At 45.6% G+C, this 17,789-nt stretch overlaps 1 protein-coding gene across 1 annotated transcript in view; it reads right to left on the bottom strand.

Moving 5' to 3' along the window:
* Window positions 1-16,944, bottom strand: part of C8B (complement C8 beta chain) — a 41,068-nt gene extending 24,124 nt beyond the window's left edge. The window contains 4 exon segments of the mRNA NM_001097451.2: window positions 2,730-2,871; window positions 4,952-5,093; window positions 9,197-9,353; window positions 16,718-16,944. Coding sequence (NP_001090920.2) covers window positions 2,730-2,871; window positions 4,952-5,093; window positions 9,197-9,353; window positions 16,718-16,809 — 533 coding nt within the window. The 5' untranslated portion in view covers window positions 16,810-16,944.
* Between the last annotated feature and the right edge of the window lie 845 nt (window positions 16,945-17,789).

The following is a 17,789-nucleotide window of genomic DNA, read 5'->3' as shown; positions in this document are numbered from 1 at the left end:
GAGCAAGGCCAGGGATCGAACCCGCAACCTCATGGTTCCTAGTCAGATTCGTTTCTGCTGCGCCATGATGGGAACTCCTGAAAGCAGGTTTCTAGTTTCATCTCTGGCCCTTCCCAGCCACAACCACAAACCCAGTGTCCCCCTACTCAGAGGTGTTCTCACTTCAGTGTGCTTTTCTCCTTCTCTTCTGCGTAAGGGCTGTTCCCTATGCCTACATGTCCTTCCAGCCACTCACTGTTTTACCTCATACTTATCTTCCAAGGCTGGGCTCTGTTGTGGCCTGCTGTGGGAAGCCTTTGCTCACTCTTGCATCACACCCATAATAGACCTTGGGCTTGCCCCATTCATGCATTTATTCTTCTGTACTACTGCAGTTGCCTTACAAGAATGGTCTAGCCTAGCAGGTAAGAAACTGGTCTCTGGAGCCAGACACCTCGGGTCAAAGCCTCGTTCTGCCATGTCCGGATTATGTAACCGTGGACATACCAGTTAACCTCTCAGTATCTCGGTCTCCTCATCTGTAAAATGGGAATAAGGAAAATCTTATTTCATGGAGCAGTGGTGAGAAACACACATGTCCATATCTGTTAATTGCTTAGAACACTGCTTAGTCTGCGATAGAGTCTTGCTGCCATTTATGTATCTGTTGTCTCCCCTAGATTGTATGCTCCTTGGGGATGGTGGGTCTCCTCTGGATTTCTGTGCAATCCTGCTCACAAGATACTAAATTTATTCCCATTTACTGAGGGTCTAACTGGAGACAGACACAGTCACCAGTGGCTCACTGCCTCACCTTACAGAGTGTCCCCAAAGCCCTGCATATAGATATCATTAGTATCACCTAGAAAGGGTGAAAAGCCAGTCTCTAATTTGACGTGATTTCTCAGTGCCTCCTAGGGCAGGCCTTTATTCCTGAGCTGCTTTGATAACTAGACAGTGCTGGGGTTTTTTGGGGTTGTTTTTGTTAAAAGGAGTCTATCTCCTTTCAGCTTCTGCCTGTTGGCCTGTTCTCTTCCTACCAGAATTGTCTTGGGTCCTCTTTCCTGTGACAGAGTTTCGTGTAGCATAATAATGTACATTCATTTATGTTCTTTAACACTGTAGACAGTTGACACACACTGGCTCCTTGAATCCACAGGTATTATGATTATCATGCCCATTTAACAGATGAGGACAGTGAGGCACAGGGAGGGAAACCAATCTGCCAAAGGATTCAGTGCCAGCTGCTGGTGGGGCCGGGAATCAAAGTCTGAGCATCTGACTTAAGAACAGAGTCTCTTTCTTCCCACCACACAGGCTTCCTCGCACATATTAGTTTATTACTTGGCATGAACGCAGTTGGTCCTCACAGAACCGGTGTAAAGGGTATTCCTGACTTCCATCTCAAATGACGACACTGAGTCACTGTATAGGTAAGAGCCTCACTCAGGGTCCCGTGGTCTGTGCACCATCCTTTTGCCCCTCCTGCCTCCGCTGCTGGTTCTGAATGTCCACTCTGTCATCGTCTTCACCGTGTGAACCCTGGGAACTCCCTTAACCTTCCAGGGCTCAGTTTCCTTACAGAAGAGGTAGGGCTTAGCATCACTAACATCTAAAGTGGTCCAGAGAGGAAGTCATCCCCATTCAGGGAGTCTGTGTCCCTCGTGACAGCCTTTCAGGAAGGAGATCTGATTTCTGTGTGGGAAGAAGGGAACCCCATGCAGGCCCACTCTCCTCCCCCATCCCATGTCACACACGTGATTTGTGAGGCAGGCAAGGGGAGGCTCTCACTCTTCCCCTGGAGGCTGAGAGGCTGCCGAGTGTGACAGGAAAGCAGCTGAGCACCAGGCCAATTTGGCCTCTTCTGACTTTGTCCCTTCATCTTGCCAGAGCGTTTAGCCCACTTGGAGACCCCCCAGAAGCTTGACGCACTGACTTGGTGCAGAGCCATGCTGGAAATCCACTCCTTCCCTGCTTTATTACTTACCAGCCTCTCCTGGCCAGCCCCTCTGCTAGGATGTCAGGAGAGAGAAACATAAAACCTCTCTTACTGCTGTCAAAGGTAATGCTTAGAAAGTACCTGACACAGTCACAGAGCTGCTGTCAAAGAAACATCCCCCCCACACACACACAGCTTTGCTCTCTGGGCTCCAGACCCAGCCCTCCCTGCATCTGTGTCCACCCATGGCACCTGTCCCGTGTCTATCCATGGCACATGCTCACGAGCTCCCAGAACTGTCCTCAGAAAAGAGCCATAGAGCTTATCTTCCAGCCCTTTTTCAGAAAGGAAACGCAGAGCCACTCTGCTTCTATCCCTTCCCTCCCTCTCTCTTCTCCAGAATTACCTGCTTTCGTAACCTAGCAGGACCCTACTGGGCCTTCCCCCATATCCTATGCTGAGTTAGCTCCTCTCTGAAGTATATAACATGTATCTTTTGGAGATTTACAGGAACATCCTGACCTGACCTCTGTGGAGAGCTACAGGAACAAAGAACTTCTCCACCAGGAAGTTTGCAACAACCAACCATGCCCCTCTCTCACTTTGCCTTTAAAAATGCTTTGCAATTTTGGTTCAGGGAGTTGGGGATATCTTGGGGGCAAAAGCCACAGGTCTCCTTGCATGGTCCTACAGTAAACCTTTATCTGCTCCAAACTGCGACATTTTGGTTTGTTTTGGCCTCCCTGTGCCCTGGGGACTCCGACTTGAACTAACACCCTTCTAGCTTCACAACAGAAAGAGAGTAACTTACCCACTGGCCAGGCTGCCAATGGCCCAGTACTGGTCCATTTCCTGCTGACACTTTTTATAAATCCTTTTACAGTTTGCCTCATCCGACTGATCTCCACAGTCATTGTCACCATTGCAAAGAAGTCTACGGTTGATGCATCTCCCTGGGATGGAGAAAGGGTGTCACCCATAGTCCTGACGCCAGTAAGAGGGGGATTGGGGGTATGAGACCCACTGTGTGCCTGGCACTTGCTTGGGCCTTTAAGGCTCTGTTTCCATTAGTCCTCATGTATTTCAGGGTGGGTGGGTAATAGAATTCACACTTCCTTTCCCACCAAAGGCCAATGTGTATTTCTGAAAGCACTTGTGGGGTGGGGAAGGGAAAGTGCCTGCTAGCTAGGAGTCACGTGGTCAGACCGGAAGGAAGGTTGGATGCTCCTGCTTGGGGCTGGCAAGAGGAGGTAGGTTTGATGGATTCTGCAAGGAGTATTAGCTGTGGAACCTTCCATGCATTACCTGACCCCCTGCCTCAATCTACTCATCTAAAAAAAGAGACATCATTGTACCTACACCCTAGGGTGGCTGGGGATTTAAGTGACTGAATGAAACAGCACTGACTCATAGTAAGTACTGGGTATGTATTGTTATAACTATTATTGGTGTTTTGATAGCCCAGATGTAAACTGATGGTAAGTATTGGCAGGAGGATTAGAGCCTAAAGCTTTCTCATTATAACTCTCCCACAAACTAAACCACACTGCCTTCAACACCAGAGCCATCTGGACTATTTTTAGGTAGTAAAAATAGGTGGACTATATGTTTAAAATTATTCGCAGCACCTCTGCTTCCTTTTAATCCTTTTCCCCCATTGACCTGACTTCTCTCATTTGTATTTTCTTGGGGAACAAAGCCCGTAAGACAGGTGACTTTCCTTAGATGTGTCTGGTCATTTTGAACCAATGTTCTTAAGGTATTAAAGGCAGAAGAGTATCTGGTCTTCAAATGTTTCTTACAAGGCATTTAAAGTAAAACCTTGCCGAATAATCATTATGGCTTTGGTCAGAATCATGGAACACTGGTCATAATGAGTCCATGGACACACTGTAAAAGTCCTTCAGATTTATTGCATGGAGTTTTGCATTTGCAATAAGCCCTAGAAATTACTCTTAGAATCCCTAATTCTTTCTGGAAAGATCCCGAAGCCCAATCCACATGGTTACAGTGAATGTAGAGAGTTGCAACTCCCATCTAGATAATTTAGATCAAAATACTCTTATTTTTGCTAGAGCCTTGGAGAAACAGAGAGGCATACATGTTTGCCTAAATTAGCTGGAGAATGAGTTGAAAAGACAAGTGTTTACTTAGTTTTGCAGCTGGTGATTGATTATTCATTTGTGTGCACCTTCCTTCCCTCTGTCTGCCCATCCAGCTGTCCTTTTATTCTTTCCTTTAATCAAAAAAATTTTACCTGGAGTTCCCATTGTGGCTCAGCGGGTTACGAATGAGTTTCCATGAGGATGTGGGTTAGCTCCTTGGTCTTGCTCAGTGGGTTAAGTATCTGGCGTTGCTGTGGCTGTGGCATAGGCTGGCAGCTGCAGCTCTGATTCGACCCCTAGCCTGTGAACTTCCATATGCTGCAGGTGCGGCTGTAATAGCAAAAAAAAAAAAAAAAAAAGTTTTACTGAATTAACGGGTTATGCTGAATCTGGTGATACAGAAATGCACAAGACAGAGACTATCTCACCCAAGACATTTCAGAGATAAATGAATACATACTATATTTAACTGTTGTAGGCTTTGCTACATTGTATTTAGCCCCAAACCTGCAAGAAAACCAGCAGAGCTCAAAGTCTGCAAAGATCTTACATATCAAATCAGAATAAGATGTGACTCGGGATTTCTGGTTCTAGTACGTGTACTTTGGTGTCCTTAATGTCAGTGAATGTAATGGGAACCCTCAAATTCTGAACTGTAGCTCCTCTACTTACCCGCTGTATAATCTTAGGCAGATAACTTCTCCAAGTCTCAATTTCTCAATTTGTAAAATGGAGATACTATTAACATCTACTCTATTGGTTTTTTTTTTTTAATGAAATAATACATGCAAACAAAGGTCAAGGAGGACAAGGAGTCCTCCTAGCCTGGCTCTTGACCCTGATCTTGAGCTCTAGGCAATGGCCAGTCTTCCATCATCATGGGTCACCAACATCACTTGACAGCTTTTCCTTCCCACTCCCTTCATACCTGTCTGCGCACACACAAAGCCTTCACATCGCACTTGACTTCGGCATGGTCTGTTGGAAACACAGTCTTCAACTTCCTTGTCAGAGAAGTTGCACGGTTCCCCATGGAACTGAGAGGGCCGGAGCAAGGAGGCATGTCTGTACTGCAACAGAGAGGAGCAAGGTGAGCCAGGAGCAGAGCCTCACGCACGTGGGGAGCTGAGGGAGACACTTAAGGATCTATATTGCAATTGCCTGTTTGCCTATTTCAACTAGACTGAGAGCTCTCTGAGGCCAGGGACTTTATCTTCGATCTCTGCATCCACAGTGATCAGTAAAGATGCACAGAATGTGGGGAAATCATGGGCTTTGGAGTCCTAAGGTAGTAAATGAGTTGATGTAGCTAGTTCAATAACCCAAAACCACAGTCTCTCAGCTTGATTACTCCAATGTGTTGATTCAAGTATTATCATTTACAGAGTTCCCCTTGTGGTCCCTGTGAGGATGCAGGTTCAATCCTTGGCCTTGCTCAGTGGGTTAAGGATCTGGCAGTGCTGGTAAGCTGCAGCATAGGTTGCAGATGTGTCTCGGATCTGGCATTGATGTGGCTGTGGTGTAGGCCAGCAGCTGCAGCTCTGATTCCACCCCTGGCCCCGGGGAACTTCGATATGCTGCGGGTATAGCTCTAAAAAGAAAAAAAAGTATTCTCACATACTAAGTAGCTTATAATGCAAAAGCATGCACTTTGGAGCCACACTTGACTCTAGCACTTTCTAGTTATGTGATATTGAGTAAATTCCTCAGGCACTGTGATTTCAATTTACGAATCTATAAAATGAGGATAGTAAACTACCTAAATGTACAGTTATGGAGTTTCAATTATATGTGTGGTCTCATTATGTGGTCTGGTATACAGTTAAGTACTCGTTTTCTTGTGCTTATCTTTCTTTTTAATTGTGAATAATTTTTAGCAGCCACTATTTCTCTATTTCTACCTTTATGTTTATTCCAGAAATATTGATTGCATTTCCAAAATATTGATTGAGCCACCCAGTGCTGAAGAAGGTAGTGTTCTTTATCCTTGTCTGTGCTGGAGCATAATCACAGCCTCTCGGCTGCTCACAGCGGGGTGGCAGATGGTGGCAGTGGTGATGCTGGTAAACACCAGGCAGTGACAACACAGTGTGAGGGGTACTGGGACAGGGGAAGGACAAAGTGCTTCATCAACTCAGAGGGAAACCCAGTGCAGACTTAGAAGAAAGGGCAGTGACATCTCAACTGAGCCCCTACGGATGAGGAGAAATATCAGGCAAACATGGAGAGCTGGTGTGAGGAGGGGAGAGAAGGGAAATCCGCAGGGAGGGAATTGTTGTGCCAAAGCCAAGCATCTAGAGAGTGTGTGCCTTGCTCCAGGAAAGAAAAAGAAATTCATCACAGGTGGAATAAAGAGTGACAGAGAGGAGTTCCCATGTGGCGCAGTGGAAATGAATCCTACTAGGAACCATGAGGTTGCGGGTTTAATCCCTGGCCTCGCTCAGTGGTCAGGATCCAGCACTGCCCTGAGCTATGGGGTAGGTCACAGACACGGCTTGGATCCCGTGTTGCTGTGCCTATGGCTAGGCTGGCAGCTGTAGTTCCAATTGGACCCCTAGCCTGGGAACCTCCATACGCCGAGGGTGTGGCCCTAAAACACACACACACACACACACACACACACACAAAAGTGAAGGAGAGAGAATGGGGGGATATATAGCTCACAGCTGGTAAGGCAGGGCTTCTTGTGCCTAAGACTGGATTTCTTAGTTCATTATGGGGCAAAGAGAAACCACTGCAAAGGAAGGAAGTGATCAGACTTGGGTGGCTTCCAAATGCTAGTTTGGTGCCCCCCCTCAGGGGGCAAACCACGATAGTGGCACCTTTGCAGATTGACATGTTAACCAGCCACAGCTATTACTTGCATGGTATCTGGAAATCTAGAATAGAAACAGACAAACATCCACTCATGCTCCTTTGCATTTACTGAGAGTCTTTCTTCCTGGAAAGCAGAGGCTGGCAGGACAGGGATACGGTCTGCAAAGAAGACGCTAGACAAGTGGTCCCAGGCACCAGAGACAAGATGGGTTAGAGGAGTGTGGAGATAATGGGAGGAAGACGTCTCCCAATTTCAGTGGAAAGGTTGACAAACTCCCAGCCACTGACCCTGCAGACGGCAGTGATGCCCACTGAGGGAAAGAATGCAGCAAAGTCTGAGTGGGTCCAGCTGGGTGAGTGGGTGGATGGACAGATAACCCATGCTGAGTCTTCCTGGTTTATGGTGCAGATGAAGCAGTTACCCAGATAACTGGATCAATGTTGATAACGTCAGCAATAAATCCTGCTTGGGGACTGAATGGTCCTGCTTGGCTCTCCAGCGTTGATCCAATTAAGCATTAAGCACATAATTGTTCTGGGCCTACTTCCATTGCCTCTTTAGAGTACCTAGCCCATGGTTGGTTTGGTTTCCCAAGGAGCTGGAGAAATGGGAACCATTCTCTTTTTATGACACTTAAAACTGTTCAGCCGTTCGTAGCGCTGGATCCTGGGTCAGCCTTCTCATGACAAGGGAGCACGAAGAACAAATACTGCAGAGATTGCGTATTTTGTTTGGGAGAATGCTAGACAAGAAGCCAGGGGCCTGAGTTCAAGGTCTGCATTTGCTATTAGATGACCCTGAGGAATCACGTACCTGCTCTGGGTTTCTCTTTACCCACCTGCCTAACAGAGGTGCAACCATTATCCTCCCTTCCTTAGATGTCAGGAAATATAATGAGACCAAACAGCATATATTTATGGAGCACCCCTCCCCTTATAAGCCAGGCATTGGCCTATACACTAAAGAAACAGACTTGAAGAAAAGGTGGTTTTTTTTTTTGTTGTTCGTTTTTTTGTTTTGTTTTGTTTTGTTTTTTCATCTTTTTAGGGCTGCACCTGCAGCATATGGAGCTTCCCAGGCTAGGGGTCAAATCAGAGCCACTGGTCTACACCACAGCTCATGGCAACACTGGATCCTTAACCCACTGAGCAAGGCCAGAGATCAAACCTGCATCCTCAGGGATACTAGTCGGGTTCATTTCTGCTGAGCCACAGCAGGAACTCTTATTGTGCCAATTTTAGAGATTAAAATAGTTGGGTCACTGTCTACTCAAGAGCACCTCATACAGTGGCAAAGGTTGGGCACTGCAAAAGTCCAGTGGGGTGTACTCACATACATTACCATCATTTTTTATTATATTATTCTTTTCAGGTGAGATATCACCATTTAAAACTTTTTTTTTTTCCTTTTTAGGGCTACTCCTGTGGTATATGGAAGTTCCCAGGCTAGGGGTCAAATTAGAGCTGCAGCTGCTGGCCTACACCACAGCCACAGCCATAGCCACACCAGATCCAAGCCTCATCTGTAACCTACACTGCAGCTACCAGTAACGCCGGGTCCTTAACCCACTGAGAGAGGCCAGGGATCGAACCCATGTCCTTAGGGATACCACTTGGGTTAATCACTGAGCCACAATGGGCACTCCTGAATAAGTTTTGAAGCACTCACAGTTTAATGGAAAGACACGTAATAAAAGGAAAGCAAGTGATGAATGCTAGGATACAGGAGGAGTAAGGAATAATTGCAGTTCATAAAAGGGTGTCTACCTAAGGACAAGTGAGAAGTCAGGGCAACGTTCTCAAAAGGGCCTCTCAACAAAGTTTCAGATTATGAGTAGGTGTTAGCTGGTGAAAGAGGTGGGAAGGTTACTCCAGCATGAGAAAGAAGCATGAATAAAGGCAGAGCAAGAGTGTGAAATAGAGAAATACATGAGTGTGGGACGTTCTGTGGAGATGTTGGCCAGGTCTGGGGCATGGGGGGCCTTGAATACCAGGACTCTAGACTTGATCCTAAGGATTATGCATTGACTAAATGATTTCAAGTTGGGGAAAGACCAACCACACGTCTGTTTTCAAGAGCTTCCCTGGTTGCACCATGAAAGATGGATTAAAAGAAAAAGGCTGGAAGCAAGAAGCCCAAATAGGAAGCTACTAAAGGGAGCCAGGACAGACAAGCCTCAAAGAAAGAGTCTGATTGCTCTTTGGAAGCACAGAGGAATAGAATCCATTAGCTAAATCAGCCAACATTTATCAAGGTCCTGGTATGATCTAGGCACTGTCAGTAGTGTCGAAGCCAATCTTGCTGAAGATGAGGGCTCCTGGAAGCCCAGAGGTCTCCCAGGTCCTGCGTACCTACCCTTTTCTTCTGACAGGGATCACACGTGGTCCAGGAGGACCAGCTGGACAGTTCACAATCAATAGGCGTCAAGGTGACATCCACACTCCGCGTCTGTCTACTCTTGCCAAGGCTCTCGTTGACTGCATTTGACTCAAGAGAGTGTGGCCTCTCACCTCTAAAAGGTCATCATAGAGAAGAGAGTCAAGTGTTAGAAGGGAATCAGGCATACATCCAACCACCAATCTGCCCATTCAATAAATAACATATTTGCTCACTTATGCAAGGCTATTGGTTTATCATTCAAATGTGGGTTAATTCATCCAACAAATATCTACTGAACACCCAGCAAGTGCCTGACATTATGGTTTTCTATGGTCAAAAGAGTACTGAACTTTGATCAGAAGACAGTCCATCAGCAGCTGGGTAGTGTGGTCTGGTGTCTCAGCTTGGGTGAGCTTCACTTTTCTTACCTAGGATGAGAAGATCCTATCTACCTCATAAGGCTATGTCTAGGATTAAGTAAGAAAATATGTGTGAAAATACTTTATAAACGGTAAAGTGCTTTAGATATGCAGGGATTACAACCACAGCTAGACGTATGACCTCAAGCAATACCCTCGACATCTCGGGGTTTCTGCTTTATCCTCTGGAAAATGAGCGGTTTGAAGCAGGTTGTATTTAAAGTGTCCTTTCACATTATGAGTCTATGAAACTTTTTCGGAGAACACACCGCATTCAGAATACTGTGCTACAGAGAATACAGAGAAATACAAGACACAGGTTTTGCCTTCTGGAACTCAAAAGTTTGTCCTTGGATAGGAAAAGAGAAACATGCCTTATGTTCTTCTGGACTTTATCTAGTAGGCCAGGGTTTTAAGCAGGACCACTGTGGCTGCAAAGTGAAGGCTGGATGGAGGTGGGGAGAACCCAGGGCAGGAAAGGCAGGTAGGAGACTCATGCTGTGGTACTGATAGGGATGGAGTAGGATGGTTACATGGGTGGTTGTGGGGGTCCCAGTGGGGGACCATGGATGGAGAGGGGGGCCTGGGGAGCTTTGGGAGATCACTGTGGGCTAGTGATTGCTCAGAAGGGCCATCAGAATGAGGCAGGCTTGCTTGACTAGTGGAGGCATGAAATATGCTTCAGGTTATTGGGTGGGAGATGGGGTAAGGCCTGCATTCAGGTTCAGATCACGGGCAGGAGTTTAAGAACCACCCATCTGCTGATTTGAATAAGCACCATGACAGTCCTAGTCTGACCTTATAGGGTCAAATACTCTCTTACCAGATACCAAGGAGGAGCTACTACTCAAGAAAGAGGAAGAGGCAGTCTTTTCCCATCCCTATTTCCCCTGGATTATAAAACTGTAGCCCCACCTAATCCTCGGGGCAGAGCCTTTTTGCCTGCCTGCCTGCATCTTCACAAGCATCTTTTTGTGTGTGTATGTCTTTTTTCTTTTTTTAGGGCCACACCCATGGCATATGGAGGTTCCCAGGCTAGGGGTCGAATCAGAACTGTTGCTGCTGGCTTATGCCACAGCCACAGCAACACCAGATCCAAGCCGTGTCTACAACCTACACCACAGCTCATGGCAACGCCAGATCCTTAACCCACTGAGCATGGCCAGGGATCGAACCCCCAACCTCATGGTTACTAGTTGGGTTTTTTAACCACCAAGCCATGATGGGAACTCCACAAGCATCTTAATAAATCTATTTGTTGCCTATCATTTTGTCTCTCACTGAATTCCTTCTCTGATAAGGCACCAAGAACCTAAGCCTCAGTAAGTTCAGACATTGGCTGAGTGATTCTCATTTTAAAAACCGTGGGTTCAAGTTCCAGTCTGGGTTTTGGCTGAGTTCAAGTCCTGACCTGTGGGTTAAAGTCCCAGTCTGGGTTCTGGTTGGGTTCAAGTCCTAAGTGCTGTCAGTTTCAGTACCAATGAGTGATGTGAGCCTGAGCTACTGCAGTGTTTAGGGGCAAGAGAATGGGGAAAACAGGCTTACGAGACCTTTCTCAGGTGGAATGGGTAGACAGTGATGAGTAATTGGATGGGGTGTGGCTTAGAGAGAGGAAAGGAGTTAGGTTGTTGCTGGTTTCTAGTTTGAGTGTGTGGGTGAGTGGGGGACACAGGAGCGAAGAAACTTGTCCAGGAAGATGTAGTTGGGGCATGTTGAGTTCCAGGTGCCTGTGGAACACTTCTGCAAAGACATTCAATAAATAGTTCCTAGGTGGTTTGGGAACTACAGGAGAGAGATACGAACGGGAGATACACATCTGATTGTGAAAAGCTATGGGAGAGGATAGGATTGGTCTTGAGGGGGGCTGGCCAAGGATAAGCCCCTGGGGAACATCAGCACCACCAGCAGACCAGGAGTGCCTGGCGCCTGCCAGGCCAGGGCCAGGAATATTTAGAGGTAAGTGGGAGATGGGGTGAGGCCAGTGCAGGGGGATGGGCGAGCAGATGATAGCACAACAGCAATCCAGCAACGTGAGACCTGAATTCTGTCTACAAGATAGGGCAACAATTTTTGTTGAGTTCCTGGCACTCGCGGGACATTGAATAAAAGAGGGACTAAATGGGCATGTTATTGAATCTGCCTATGCCTCTGGTTACCCCATGTGTAATATGATGGCATATTATAATTTCTATTTTTCTTCCATCTGAGAGTATAGCTGTAAGGGTCTTTGTAATTTGTGTTTCTTTTAAAGGCTAAAAAGGGAGAAGAAAAGAGAAAGAGAATGACGATTTGTTGAGTGCCCAGGGCGTGTCAGACCCTGTGTGAGATGTTTAACTCCTGCCATCTCATCTGATCCTGCCAGCAATGCTAGAAGACAGCGATGGAGCAATGCCACCTGGACAGACGAGGCAAATGACCAACAGTCATGCAGCTGGTATTTGGTGAGCCGGGGTCTCTTCGACTTTAGTGTCTGTATCGTGTCCATTGTGCCATGCTGCCTGGCAGGGAACCAGGACAGCCTCCAGTCCCCCATCTCCTTGCAGGAACTCCTGCATCTTTGTGTCCAAGATTGAGTCATTAGGGAGAGCGGGCACATTGTTTCCATCGTCTCCCATATATACTACCTCACTCCAGACAAGGTCATTACCAATACATTCTCACTTGGCAAGAGTCCTAAAAAGAGGATAATATTAACTACAGTGAAATCCATCTCCAGGACCACCCCAGAGACCAGCAAAAATCAATTGCCTAGTAAAGTTGGATCTTTAACAAAAGGTCAGAGACTCTACTGGAAACCACCGGTGGATACTTTAAAGTAGTTACTTGAGGGGGGATGCTGCACACTGGTAGGGGGGCGTCAGAATGTGCTCTTATCTACTCATTTGCCCAGGTTTGACAAAACAATACTGTCTGTGATTTGGCTTCTCCTGAGTATGTATTTGACAGCTCTGCAGGGTATCCTCTTCTTGCTTCCACTAAAAAACTGTTACATTGTGTTCTTAGCAACTACCCACCCAATGCACCGGCAGACTGAGTAGATAAGTAATGTGCACACACGCTATATTAAGGGTTGCAATTATTTTCTTCTCCAAGATTGGAGAGCCTGTTAATGGGCAAGATGGTCGCTTGTAGAAGGAACTTGGTAAAAAGTAGTTATAACCACCAGATCTCTCATTTTTGCACCCAATTTTCATTAGGTGGCAATATAATGAAGTCATCAGCTGAATAAATAGTATGTTTGTAAATTACATTGGCTAAGATGTGTGTGGTTTATTAGTACTGTAAAATGCAAATCTGGAAGCAAGGCTAGCATTAAATCGCATCTTTAATTCCTGGGACTAAAACGGACCCGACAGAGAACAGGGGCGGTCGGGCCTCTGTGTATGGTTATTATGATATGTGCCTTCATGCTGTGAATTTACAGAAATAAACCCAATAGATGTTCTAACTAAGTGACTTGACTTCTATCATTCAAAATCCTCGGTATGTTTTTAATGTTGAAAAACTAAACATGTCCAGGGAAGTACAGAAAACAAAATAATAAATACTCATATACACACAACTCAGGACTGGCAATTGTTCGTTAACATTTTGGAATACTTCCTTCAAGTTTTTTTAAGTAAAAAATAACCTTATAAATTTGACATCTATGTTTTTCTTACCAGCTCCAGTTCCATTTTCCTCTCCTTTGTTTTTTTGCTTTTTTTTTTTTGTCTTTTTTGGGGCATATGGAGGTTCCCAGGCTAGGGGTCAAATCGCAGCTGTGGCCGCCAGCCTTACACCATAGCCACAACCACAAAAACGCCAGATCCGAGCCACATCTGTGACCTACACCATGGCTCACGGCAATGCCAGATCCTTAACCCGCTGAGCAAAGCCAGGGATTGAACCTGCGTCCTGATGGATGCTACAGATTCCTTTCCACTGAGCCATGATGGGAACTCCTTCCTCTCCTCTTCTTCAGAGGATACTGTCATGAATTTTGTGTATATCCTTCCAGTCTTTTAAATGTTTTACATACTTTCATACAGACACACTAGTTAGCATTGCCTTTGTGTGCTTCACTCATACTGGACATAGTATTCTGTAACTTGCTTTTGTCAATCTACATTGTTTTCCTGGCCTATCTCTTTTGATTCATAAAGAGATCTTGGAGTTCCCGGGTGGCTTAGTGGATTAAGGATCCAGCGTGGTCACATAAAGAGATCTTGTTCCTTCCTTTCATCTAGATGTTGCATTCTAAGACACACATTGCATGTGATTTATTCTTTTTCTTTTTGAAGGACATTTATATTTTCTCAGTATTTTGCCACTGCAAATAATGCTACAGCAAACACCCTTCCACAAGTCCTTGGCACGTATCCTGCTATGTAAGGACAGGCATGGATGTACCTGCCATTCCTTGAGTTGCATGGAATGCTGTTGCCAGCGTAAGGACATATTTCACTGGGGCCCTGGCTCCCACTCTTTCTAACAGGAGTCTCTGATCAAAATAAAGATGGATCCATTGTGGACAGCAGGATTAGGTCAGCAGTAAATTGCAAGCCATCCGCTTAGAGAGACCGGGTGCATCAATATATTTTGGCTTTCTGTAGAAATGCCCTGTCACGACAACTTTCTTGTTACACACTATTTGTTAGGTAGCTGCATCCTCTTTGCAAATAGCATCCTTCCTCTTTGCTGGAAGGGGCAGCTTCTGGGTAGCGGATTTTCAATTTCTCTTCTCTCTGCCATTCACTGTTGTGGATGTAAAATTTAAAGCAACATCTCAAGGCAACAAAGGCAGAGATAGAGAAATGGCCCAGGAATCTAGCAAGGCAGATCCACAATGCAGATGGAGAGGGGAAAATGCATTAGAGAGAGGCGGAAAGATGCAGAGACATACAGGGGCTCTGGAACCAGGGGGGAAAAAAACTGGATTTGAATCCATATTCTGTTATGTATTATTAAATGAAGAGACTTGGGATAGTTACATTTTCTCTCCAAATCTCAGTTTCTCTCTCTGTAAACTATAAACAATAGCACTTAACCTCAAAGAGCTGTGAGGACTGGACCTAGTATATCTAAGTGCCTGGCACAGAGTGGCAATAAACAAACATAGGTCTTATGATGAGATGGGTATTTCATCTGACTTGGTCAAAAGCTCAACTAAAAATGGAAATCTTACTTAGCTTACACGAAGGGAGTTTCAGCAGTTTTCTGTTGCAGAAGTGAAGGCTAGTCTTCCACTTCTGCAATCCATTTGGATGAAATTCAAATGCATGCCATGTTCAGCACTGCCCCATGGGAATCCAGGGTAGAGGCCAGAGCATTAACCTTGATTCAGATAAGGGTTTGAGCCTCACAAAATGTGAATGAATCTCTTCTCCTCTCTGAGGACCCGTATGCCCTTTCACATCGTATGAGTAGGGATAACACCCATATCCTGACATTGGATTGAGAATTAAGCAAGGTTTCCCAACCTGTTGTCTACACTCACCCACCGACACCTCCACTCCCTACCTCGGAGTGAAATTCCTAATTATAAAAGTGACCGTGTCCATCCTTTGCTTAAAACCCTTCAATGTCTCCTCATTGCCTAGAGGATAAGGTTCAAGCTCCTCAGCAGGTGTATCAGTGCCCTCTCGGCTCCTCCCACAATCTGATTCCTACTTCTACTCTCTCCTGTCTCTGGAAGTTCCCCATCTTGACCTAGATATGCAGCTTCAGGAACAAGCGAGGCTCTCTCATTTCCATGTCCCTGTCTCTGCTGCTTCCTCAGCCAGAATACCCTTCACCCTTTGGCCATTTGGCAAACACCAGTTCCTATGTAAAGATTCAGCTTGACCATCGTCTCTTCCGGAAGCCTTTCCAGACACCATCCCTGGTAAAGCTGATCACCTCCTCTCCTGTTTCCTGCCCGTTCCTGTATCATCTCTTACAACAGTACACAGTCTGTGCTCACGTGTTGCTTTTCTCCAGGAGAACAGGCACCTCTTGTGTCCTATTCACCTCTGTATCCTCAGAGCCTGACCAGGGGCCTCACACAGGGGTCCACGTGCGGGTAGGATTGCTACGATCCCTTTAAACCCTCCTTTCAGACACATTTCCTTGGATTCTAATGGTCACAGAGCACGCACAAGGAAAGTCTTGGCAGCTTTGTTCTTCTCAGGGCCAGGTGGAGATTCTTGATAATTGTAATTAGTCATTGAGTTCCCAGTGGGTAGGGAATACTCATTTCCCTGGTCCAGGGGTGGTGCCCAATGGGGTGGAGGGCTCAGCAAAGCCCAATGGGTACAATGAGTACTAGATGCTCCTCCCATCAGAGGCAGTGCTCACCCAGCTTTTATGGAATGAGTAAGAAACAGCCTCAACTAGTCTTTCTTCCCACTAGGAGCTTAGGACAGATGATAGCACCATCCTCTCATGGCAGCAGCTTTTCCCAATTGCTGTGTCACTAGTGCATCTTTCATTGGATCCCAAGTTTGAACTTTTACTCAAATTAATTTTGAGTTTTCAACTCCGATATTTTCTTTAGCTTTTTGCCTCCGATTAACACCAATACCAAAATAATGATGAAATATATCAGTAAGCTTAACTGCCAGGAACATCTGGAATACCTGTGTGTGTGTGTGTGTGTGTGTGTGAGAGAGAGAGAGAGAGAGAGAGAGAGAGAGAGAGAGAGAGCGAGAGAGAGCTTGAGAACAAAGAGTTTAGGCTGATGAACAGGTAAAGTGGGTCATTCTCATATTAATATCATTGCTATGAATTGGCTTTTTTTCTACATACATAACAAATCATTTGCATAAAGAATCACACCGAGGCTTTGTTCAGAATACAGAACAAGTATCCTATTCTTCTCAGCATGACAGAATACATTTAAACATGTCAGTGTCCTATAGGAACTTTTGTTGAAGTCAGTCGCTGGGTGCCACAATAACCTGAGGAGTTGGTGATATCATTTTATCAGATGCATGCAAATTGCATCAAGAGATGCTCGTTATTCAAAAGGCATGTGACAAGGAGAGGGCCAGAATTATGTGGCTTCATATTGCCTGTCCTATTATTGATGAGGAGATCACTTGTTACTGCCACCTACCTGGAGCCAGGTAAACTGAGACACCCCAGGGCAGCACAGAGAAGAAACAGCTTTACTGGAATCCTCCAAGCCCACGTCCCACAGGTCTTCATTTTTTCTATGCGACAGGAGATCTGACTGAGGCTCATGGATCCATGAAGAACCTGCACAGGGAATGCTACCGTCAGTTTCTGTCCCCAGAGAGCAAACAGTTTGGCAGAGTAAACAAAACCACCAGTGATCAGAAATGCCTTATTAGACTTTGCACAGACAGAAAACTTATCAGTGACTCCAGAAAGCAATGAGAATGACGGAAAGCTCTATCACAAATTTTTTGTTTTTGTTTTCTAAAAATAACATTTTCTTCTCTTTTCCTTTTTTTTTTTTGATGGAAAGCTCTGTCATAATAATTTTTTTAATTTTTGTCTTTTAAAGATAATGTTTTCTTTTCTTTCTTTTTTTTTTTCCCCCCACCCTGCAGCATATGGAAGTTCCCTGGCCAGGGATGGGATTCCAGGATGGGACCTATGCCACAGCTGCAGCAACTCCAGATCCTTAATCCAGTGCAACAGGCTGGGGATCCAGCCTCTGTCCCAGCACTCCAGAGAGGCGTTTCCCCACGTCAGGAACTCTGCAGCTTATCTTGCATTCGTGTGTAACAGAGTTTTGAGTGAGCAGCTGAAAGGATGGGCAGTTAGTGAGGTAATAAGGATTGTGGGCTCCAGGTCCAGACTGCCTAGGTTCAAATCCTTTCTCGACCACTTGCCAGCTTTGGGACCTCAGGCAAGTCACTTTACCTCTATGCCTCAGTTTCCTCACTTGGTAAGTGCTGACCATCAAATGATGCACATAAGCAGAATGCTTAGAACAGGCTCCTTTGGGCACTGAGACATGTACTATTATTACTAAGCAGAATGCAGGGTCTGGAGTCAGACAGGCCAGGCTCTGAATAACAGTTTGCTCCTTCTAGCTCTGTGATTTTGAGTAAGTCAGTTAGATGCTAAGAGTTCTAGAGCCTGTTGACCTGAGATCGAATTCTCTCTGTATCTTTAACCAGCTGTGTAATCCAGGGCAAATTATTAACCTCTCTGGG

This window comes from Sus scrofa, chromosome 6 (genome assembly GCF_054392235.1).
Source record: "Sus scrofa isolate SSC_HxYL_T2T_F1_AM1 chromosome 6, Sscrofa_HxYL_maternal_Yorkshire_Landrace_v2.0, whole genome shotgun sequence".
Taxonomy (NCBI): Eukaryota; Metazoa; Chordata; class Mammalia; order Artiodactyla; family Suidae; genus Sus; species Sus scrofa.
This window is presented reverse-complemented; position numbering and strand designations above follow the sequence as displayed.